This window comes from Podarcis erhardii (assembly GCF_964252035.2).
Source record: "Podarcis erhardii genome assembly, chromosome: 7".
Classification (NCBI taxonomy): Eukaryota; Metazoa; Chordata; class Lepidosauria; order Squamata; family Lacertidae; genus Podarcis; species Podarcis erhardii.
The window spans coordinates 8,181,319-8,190,091 of NC_138511.1; the positions used below are offsets into that span (position 1 = coordinate 8,181,319).

Consider the following 8,773-nt stretch of genomic DNA (forward strand, 5'->3'; position numbering starts at 1 on the left):
CGCTCCTCAGCACGGTCCCTGACAACACTTAAGTAGCCAACAAAGGTATTACAGCGCAACACATATGAGTAGTTTAGCAATATTAGATTCCAACTCTCTTTGGGTACAGGACCCCCAAAACTTGAAGGGGCTCAGGGCATCATCCAGACCGACCTCCAAACCTACAACATTATGCAACTTGAGTATGTTTCTTTAGGATATTCAACCATCAGAGCCTCCCAAATTGTATGGTTTGCATATTTTTTGTATATATATAAAAATATACAAATCATACAATTAAAGAACATTTATCACATTTGCATTTATTTATCACTGTTATTGCAATACAGAGAAATGGGGATGGGGTGGAAAACAGCGATGTGAGAAACATCCACAGCAGCCATGGGAAATCTATAAACTCAGCCCAAATGCCTGGCAAAAACTGAGCAAACATCTAAACCATTTGTCTAAAGGCTAAGAGAGGGAGCCAGCCTGCCAGCCTGCCAATCAGACTTAATCCTTCCTCCTTGCTCCTGCGCTAACAAGATAGCAGCTGTGCCTATTGGCCGGCCTCCTGGCGGAGAGGATTGCTGGAAGGTGTGTGTGTTTGGTGGTTGTGCTACTGTAGGCCAGGCGACTGATGTGGAGACAGACAGTCGAGTGGACATGGGCCTGGGGGGACTGGGATGGGCTGAGTAGCCTTAAGCACTGGGATGTCTTGATACTCCCTAGGTCTGCCCTGACCATGAGCTGGAAGCCTCTTGATCCTGGGTTCAGAATAAGGAGATGGGTCAGTGGAGGCAAAGCCTAAGGAACACAGGACCCATGGCCAGGGCCAATGGGAGAGCAGGGGAAGCCAGTACAAATTACTGGGGTCCAGCAGTCTGGAAAGGGGCCTGGAGCCTGACTATCTTGCCTATGTTTCATGTAATTCTTAACCAATATATAGTCCATGTCCAATATGTGGGATGTGAAACACAAGAGCAGTCAAGTACAACATTCCTAGAGTGAACATGTTTACACATGGGGAGGAATGTTTGTCCAGCCAGCAGGTAAACTTCCCGTTTCCTTCTGGGCTCAGACTGACTTCCTCTGCATGTGACTAGAGGTGGGTGTGGCCTCACCTGTGCAGGTAATGACAAAAGCACAGGGCAGGGCAGCCATCTCTCTCTTTTTGACTACATGCATCGAAGAAGCAACATCTGCTTAGCCAAAGATGCTCTCTTGGCTTCCAAGAGTGTATGTTACTTTTCTAAGCTAAGTCTGCCTTCTGGGATCTGATTGTGAACAGAATGTGAGTAAACTCTTTTTATACTTTTATAGAAGACTGTGTCATTTCTTTTCTTTTATGAGGGAATAAGGGGAAAATACCAGAACAGTTATTATAGAGGCTTTAGTGAGTCTGACCAAATGCATCCGCTGTGAGTTTACAAAGGGGGATGTTACTCTGCTAAATTGTGAACTTGTTAACACAAGTTGGAAAGGCTATAACCAAGCAATATATCCTCTCCTGCATCCCTGAACGTTCCCACACAATACATACGTAGTTCTGAAAAGTGGCTTGTGACATGAACTGAGCATTTCTGACTCTCTATGAACATTCGCTTCTGTGCTTTGACAGCATGGCAGCGAAGCTTCATCTTGTGCACAGCTGCCTTTGCATGTTTTCGCAGGTGAACCCTGTTACTCCTGCATTGCAGGGGGTTGGACCAGATGTCCCTTGGGGGTCCCTTCCAACTCTACAGTTCTAAGATTCTGTAATGCTTGCTGGGGTGAATGGGCTCTGGATCTGAATCCTCTGTTTTCTCATTCCAATTTGTTCTCCGAAGTCCACACATGTTTGCATTGGCGCTTGTATTTTAGCTGCAAAACTACCTGCTTTCCATTTGTACTTGTGGGCAGTCCCCACATGATGTGTCATTCGACATCGGGTGCCTACTGATTTGTTATTTCCACTACCGCCTTTTGAGCACAAACTAAGCAAGCGTGGAATGAGAGGTTTATCAGCACCCACCAACACCCACCCTTAAAAAAAAGGAAAATAAAAACTTGCAGGGGGAAATGGCAGAACGATTTCATGATGATTTATTTTCATTGCATTCCTGTTATTTATTTTGCTACTTTACTATTTTTCCTCATGTCCAATATGGTTTGCTAATATGAAGGCTTGGAATTGCAGGCGTGTAGGCAGAAGTTAGTACAATAAAAAGCAACAAAGCCAAACCAATCTGCAGCTCCCCCAAGTTTTCCAATTCAAAGACCTGCTTCATTTGTTTGTTTGTTTGTTTAATTAATTAATTAACGAACAGATCAGTGCAAATAACATTACGATATTATTATATTTATCGATTGATATCCTGCCTTTTCTCCGGACCAGGATTCAAGGTGGCCTGTACAAATGAAAAGAACACGGACGAATATTACAAAAAGCGAAGAACGTATAAAAGATGAGAGTAGAAAAGTAATTAAATTCTAATAGGATTAAAACAACATCGAACAAATTCTATTAGGATACGGATGATAAAAACAGCACAGTCCTATTTAAAAGCCCTTTCCTTAGAAAACAGTCAGTTCCCAAAGGACTGTTGCAATAAGAAGGTCTTCTGCTGATGGGGAAAGCACAAGGAGGAAGCCAGGACGTTTCCAAAGCCTAGCAGCTTCCACTGAAGCAATACAAATTCTCTAAATACTCTGAGGAACTATATAAAGCCTGGTGACCTCCAGAGGTTTGGGACCACAGCTCCCATTGAATGTGTTATAAGAAAAATACTGCTCCCTTTCGCTTATCCAAGAGCCCATATAGAGTCCTTAAGTGGGTTCCCTATCGGTAGGAGAAAATAACAGAGGCCAACCAGAGTATATTGAGAAGCAAAGTGGCCAGTAAGCCTGATCTTTATTAAACTGTTGCAACAGGGCCCTCACTCATCACATGCAGGAGGGAGGAGGAACCCAGAACAATGGTGCACATTGCCCACCCTGTAGCTCAAGACCACCCCCCAAAACATCATACATACATCACAGAAGGAGGCGGTCTACAGCAGAAATCCTGTCTTCCCGGAAAGCTGTTAATGGTCACTGATTGCTCCACCTGGGCAGCCAGGACATTCTTTTGTGATGGTGAATATTTTAGTTCCTGAATCCAGGTCACAGGCTCACCCTAGGTAAAGGTAAAGGTACCCCTGACCGTTAGGTCTAGTCACGGATGACTCTGGGGTTGCGGCACTCATCTTGCTCTATAGGCCGAGGAAGCCGGCATTTGTCCGTAGACAGCTTCTGGGTCATGTGGCCAGCACGACAAAGCCGCTTCTGGCGAACCAGAGCAGCACACAGAAACACCGTTTACCTTCCCGCCGGAGCGGTATCTATTTATCTACTTGCACTCGATGTGCTTTTGAACTGCTAGGTCGGCAGGAGCAGGGACTGAGCAATGGGAGTTCGCCCCGTCGCGGGGATTTGAACCACCGACCTTCTGATTGGCAAGCCTTAGGCTCTGTGGTTTAGACCACAACACCACCCAGGTCACAGGCTCACCCTAGTCATACACAAATACGCCCTAAAGACAGGATTTGTAAGCAAAAAGACAATGGGAAGGCTTTCCCCATTTCCTCCCTTACTGCAGAGGAATATTTGAGGTCACTGGGAGAGTCAAAATGGCTTCGGGATTGCTCTCCTGTGCTATTTCAGATACGTGGGTTATATACTTATGTATGTGTTTGCCTTGTACATTTATGTACGTTCATTTTATATTTGGGACCTTAGAATTCTTATAACAGCTGCCACTGGTGGGAGTTCTTAGTCCCAAACATCTTGACAGCATCAGGTTGGTTGGAGGCTGGAACTGGCAGTACTAGAACATACAGGTGATGCTTATCGATCTGCACAAAGGCTTTGCCCATCTCCCAAGCATCTTGGAGCCTGTAGGAGGACACAGCTGTTCAAAGAGCGAGACTTTCTTTTCCAATTATAAGGAAATTAAATTGTCCTCCCTCTTGTTTACCCTCCCTCTTTGATTACCCTCTTGTTCTCTTCTAAACCCCCTTATGCTCATGTTTATCTTTGCCTCCTGGAAGCCTCTGCTGGTAGCATCATGTTTGACCAGCTGTGACAGACAGACGGTTCAGTGCTTGGCAACATTTCCAAAGCGAGGTGAAAGAATGATAGAAGGAAAGGAAACCAGAAGCCAAAGCGGGGGGCATTCATGTGGCTCATGTCTATTTGGGGACAGGAGTGGGGCACACTTTTTTTTTGCATTCATGCAAAATGAATAAGAATGCAAACGCAAGAACTGTGCAATGAATATTCCTTCTTCTCCACTGTCAATTGCAGTTGATCTCACCTGTCATTAATACTTTGCCTTCAATTAATGGAAAATGTGGGTGGAAAGCTTGATGGCTCATGGCTAAGCTGTCCCTTTCCCCTGAGAAGAATTGTGACCATAGAATCATAGAAATGTACAGCTGGAAGGGATCCCAAGGGTCATCTAGTCCAACCCCCTGCAATTGAAATTGAAATTGCCGTGGTAGAAGGAGATAATCAAATGTTGATTGACATCGTTCTTCCGCAATGCTCTGAGGAGATGGAGTCTCTGTTGGGCTTTCTTAACCACCTGGGTTGCATTGGTTTTCCAATACAAGGTCTTCACTGAGATAAACTCCTAGGAATTTAAAGGAAGAGACTCTCTCCACACAGCCCTCCCCAATGTACAGCGGGGCTAGTTCTCCTCTCCTCCTCCAAAAGTCCAACGCCATCTCCTTTGCCTTGCTGATATTAAGGTGCAAGTTGTTCCCTAGGCACCATGTAGATATTTTTGGGACCTCCCCTCTATACGCTGATTCATCTCCACCTGTTATTAAACCCATGATGGTGGTGTCATCTGCAAACTTAATAATTGCAGTAGATGGGTCAGATGATACACAATCGTATGTGTACAATGAATACAGGTAGGGACTTAGCACACATCCCTGGGGTGTGCCAGTGCAATGCAGGAATCACAGCTAAGATCTCCCTCCAGAGAGCAGAAGTTTGGGAGAGGGGATCAAATGGAACCAGCCGGCATACATCATCTCTCCACAGTCATTTGCTCCCAGCTGCTGTCTCTGCTCTGCCCCCAAACATTTGGTTGCCACGTTGTCGTAGGGCAGATGAACTGCTTGCTCATTTGGAGAAAGAGGTGACCAGACCTAGGTTTAAGGGTTCTCTTTTGACCCTGTAATGTACATTATTGGTTCCTGTGGGAGGAATGGGGTTGGCATTAAAGTGAGACAGTTGCGCTACCTGGATTCTGTTCCTAAACTTAGCTTTTGGTGGTCAGTTTTCTGGAGTTGGAGCCCTGGCATAGGACAATAGCCAGTGTGGCTTGTGTGAGCTGAACTGGAAGCAGGCCGGAAGCTGGAGACACGGAGACCTGCTTGCTCTGTGCTGGATCCAAGGCTGTGACTAATGGAGAAGCAAGATCTGTTGGGGTGTTATTGCTATGAGCTTCTCCATTTTCTGCTCAGGTTGTATCTCTGTGTAAATATAACCAGATATCCAAGGACCATCATTCCATGGAAACAGAACCCTGACTAAGAGCCTGAAGTCTCTCACTGCTCAGAGATGGGTTGGTGTGCAACAGCCTGTTACATCAGCCATCCCCAAACTGGTACAACAAAACACCACCACCACAAATTGGCTTATAAGTATAAAGCCAAATTTACTAGAATAATAGCTAGAATAGAAATAGACTTGTAACCATTGAAACAACAAACATACTAAGGTGCCGTGTGCAAGACAAAGGCTGGAGATACTGTAAACATGGAGTGGATAAATGTACAACTCTGTCTTAGCAAGTTACATGTGCAGTAAACGTTATACAGACTGGATAAATGAACCGTTCAACAAGTAGTGTAAGTTCAATCTTGAGTTAGAAACACAAAACCGTATGCATGTGCCTGTGAATACTTTCTTTATCCTGAGCAAACCGTTTTCTGGGTTTTTGGACTGATGAAGCATGTAGCGAAACCTGTGATATATCCGGAGAACAGGTCTCCTTTTGCCTACTTGTGTTATTCTCACCAAGGTGGTGGCTTTGATTTGCCTTCCCGTGATTGATCCATGCATACGGCTTTGTGTTTCCATCTCAAGACCCATTGAAGAACATCTCATCCAGTTCAATCTTTGAAAAACAGCTTTGAAAAACCTTTTCATATTCTCCAGTGGGCTACCCTTGCTGTTGTGGCGGCACGGAGTTGCCGCTCTCTGATTGGACTTACGCTACTTATTGAACGGTTCATTTATCCAGTCTGTATAACTTTTACTGCACAAGTAACTTGCTAAGATAGAGCTGTACATTTATCCACTCCATGTTTACAGTATCTCCAGCCTTTGTCTTGCACATGGCACCTTAGTATGTTTGTTGTTTGAATGGTTACAAGTCTATTTCTATTCTAGCTATTACAGTAGTGCCCCGCAAGACGAATGCCTCGCAAGACAAAAAACTCGCTAGACGAAAGGTTTTTTCGCCCGCGATTTGCCTCGCAAGACGAATTCCCCTATGGGCTTGCTTCGCAAAACGAAAACGTCTCACGACTTTGTTTCCTTTGTGTAAAAACCGTTAAAACCAAGGGTGCTTAGCTTGAGCAGCTGCAGTTGCGACTTGACTTCGAGGAGCAACTGTTAGCACGTGGTTTGGTAGCCTTTTCTCAGACTTTGCTCACTTTTGAAGATTTTCCAAAACTTTTCCAGAACTTTTCCAGAACTTCTCTTTCATCCATTTGGTAAGTTAAACTTTTAAAACTTTTTTGGGGGGTTTTGGATTTTGGGTTGGGGTGTTTGGGATTCAAGGACTTGGTGTTGGGAAGGGGTTTGTGATAATCTGGGGGCTTGTGGGCCTTTTTTGGGAACTTTTATGATTTTCTGTGACCACTGGGCCAGGTTGATTTTTTTTGAAAAATTTTCTGAGTTTGAATTTCTGAGTGCTGGCCATGTTGTTATTTTTTGAAATTTTTTTTTGTCTGGGTGGGGAAGCAGTTGGGGAGGGGTTTGCAGCAGTTGGGGAGGGGCTGGGGGAGCAGTTGGGGAGGGGTTTGCAATTTCTGTGTTGTGGGTGGGTTGGTGCGTGTCTGTGGGAGCAGTTGAGGTTTTTGAAGACATTGGTGATTTTTGAAGCTTTTCCTAAACTTATTTTGCAGCCATTTGAGGTTTCTGAGGACGTCGGTGGTTGATTGTTGAAGCTTTTCCAGAACTTCTCTTTCATCCATTTGGTAAGCTAAACTTTTAAAACTTTTTTGGGGGTTTTTGGATTTTGGATTTGGGGTTGGGGTGCTTGGGATTCAAGGCCTTGGTTCTGGGTTTTAATTTCTGTGTGGTGGGTGGCTGGCTGCTTTTGTATTTTTTGGGTTTGAAGCACATCACTGATTTTTTTTTCTGTTTCTGAGTTTACGAAGGTAGGAGCTGTGCTGCCATGGGACCCAAGAAGACTGCTGCTGCGGTGGCCGGCAAGAGGAAGAAGGAGAAGGTGACACTGGAAATGAAGAAGGAGATCATCTGGAAGCACGACGGCGGAATGCGTGTGACGGACATCGCCAGGGAGTACGGCAGGAACCCATCGACCATCGGGACCATCCTGAAGATGAGGGAGAAGATCCTGGCGACTGATGCAGCCAAGGGAGTCACCAGGATCGTGAAGAACCGCCCAGCTGTCCTGGAGGAGGTCGAGAAGTTGCTGCTCATCTGGATAGAAGAGAAGCAGCGTGCAGGGGACACAGTGTCTGAGGCCGTCATTTGTGAGAAGGCCAAGGCCTTGCACGCTGACCTCATCCGGGAACAGCCAGGAACCTCAGCCGAGCCAGAAGTCTTCAAGGCTAGCAGAGGTTGGTTTGACCGGTTCAAGACAAGATCTGGCATCCACAGTGTGGTCAGGCATGGAGAAGCTGCCAGTTCTGATGTTCCTGCGGCTGAAGACTTTGCAGCGGAGTTCCTGGAGGTTGTGACGACGGAGGGCTACGTTCTGCAGGCAGAGGCTGCGCAGGAGCAGGCCTCACTGGAAGAGGAGGAAGCAACTGAGGAACGGCTGTCCTCCGAAAGACTGAGGGACATTTGCTAGAAGTGGAAGGAGGTGCAGACTTTTGCAGATCTACACCACCATGAGAAGCACGTGGCACATGACGCTGGGAACTTTTATGATACGAGGGTCATGTCGTCTTTCAGGGAGCTGCTGAAAAGGCGGATAAAGCAGCAGACTATGGACAGGTTCTTGACCAAGAAGCAAAGAGTGGAAGAGGAGCCTTCTTCGAGTGGTCCCCCAGAGTCTTAGAAAATGTACTGTACACTTTGTTGATTTTTAAATGTTTTTCTGTCATGTTTATAAAGTTAATTTATTTTCCCTTCAATTTTTGAACTGCTCTTTACAGTATGTGTGACTTTAAAGAGCAGTTAATAAACTGTTGTTGTACCAAATTTGGCTTTGTTTGGACTTTTTTTGACCATAGGAACGCATTAATTGATTTTCAATGCATTCCTATGGGATTTCGTGCTTCGCAAGACGAAAAATTCGCTAGACGACAAAAATTGCGGAACGAATTAATTTCGTCTTGTGGGGCACCACTGTATTCTAGTAAATTTGGTTTTATACTTATAAGCCAGTTTGTGGTGTTGTTGTTTTGTTGTATTATTATCACTGTCACCACATTTGATACAGATAGGTAGCCGTGTTGGTCTGCCATAGTCAAAACAAAACAAATTCCTTCCAGTAGCACCTTAAAGACCAACTAAGTCAGTTCTAGGTATGAGCTTTCGTGTGCATGCACACTTCTTC

The 8,773-nt window shown here is 45.1% G+C and overlaps 1 protein-coding gene and 1 long non-coding RNA gene across 2 annotated transcripts; one reads left to right on the forward strand and one right to left on the reverse strand.

Annotated features, from left to right (window-relative positions):
• Window positions 1-6,482: 6,482 nt before the first annotated feature.
• LOC309346661 lies at window positions 6,483-7,366 on the reverse strand. The gene is made up of 2 exons (XR_014158724.1): window positions 7,297-7,366; window positions 6,483-6,803 (listed from the first exon to the last, which is right to left on the reverse strand). It is a non-coding gene; the product is annotated as an uncharacterized lncRNA (long non-coding RNA).
• A 54-nt stretch (window positions 7,367-7,420) lies between these two features.
• Window positions 7,421-8,415, forward strand: LOC309347763 (putative CENPB DNA-binding domain-containing protein 1; the record flags this gene model as incomplete). Its single annotated transcript, XM_081872532.1, has 2 exons — window positions 7,421-7,903; window positions 7,979-8,415. 2 exons carry the CDS (start codon window positions 7,421-7,423, stop codon window positions 8,060-8,062), a joined length of 567 nt encoding a protein of 188 aa, XP_081728658.1. The 3' UTR covers window positions 8,063-8,415.
• Between the last annotated feature and the right edge of the window lie 358 nt (window positions 8,416-8,773).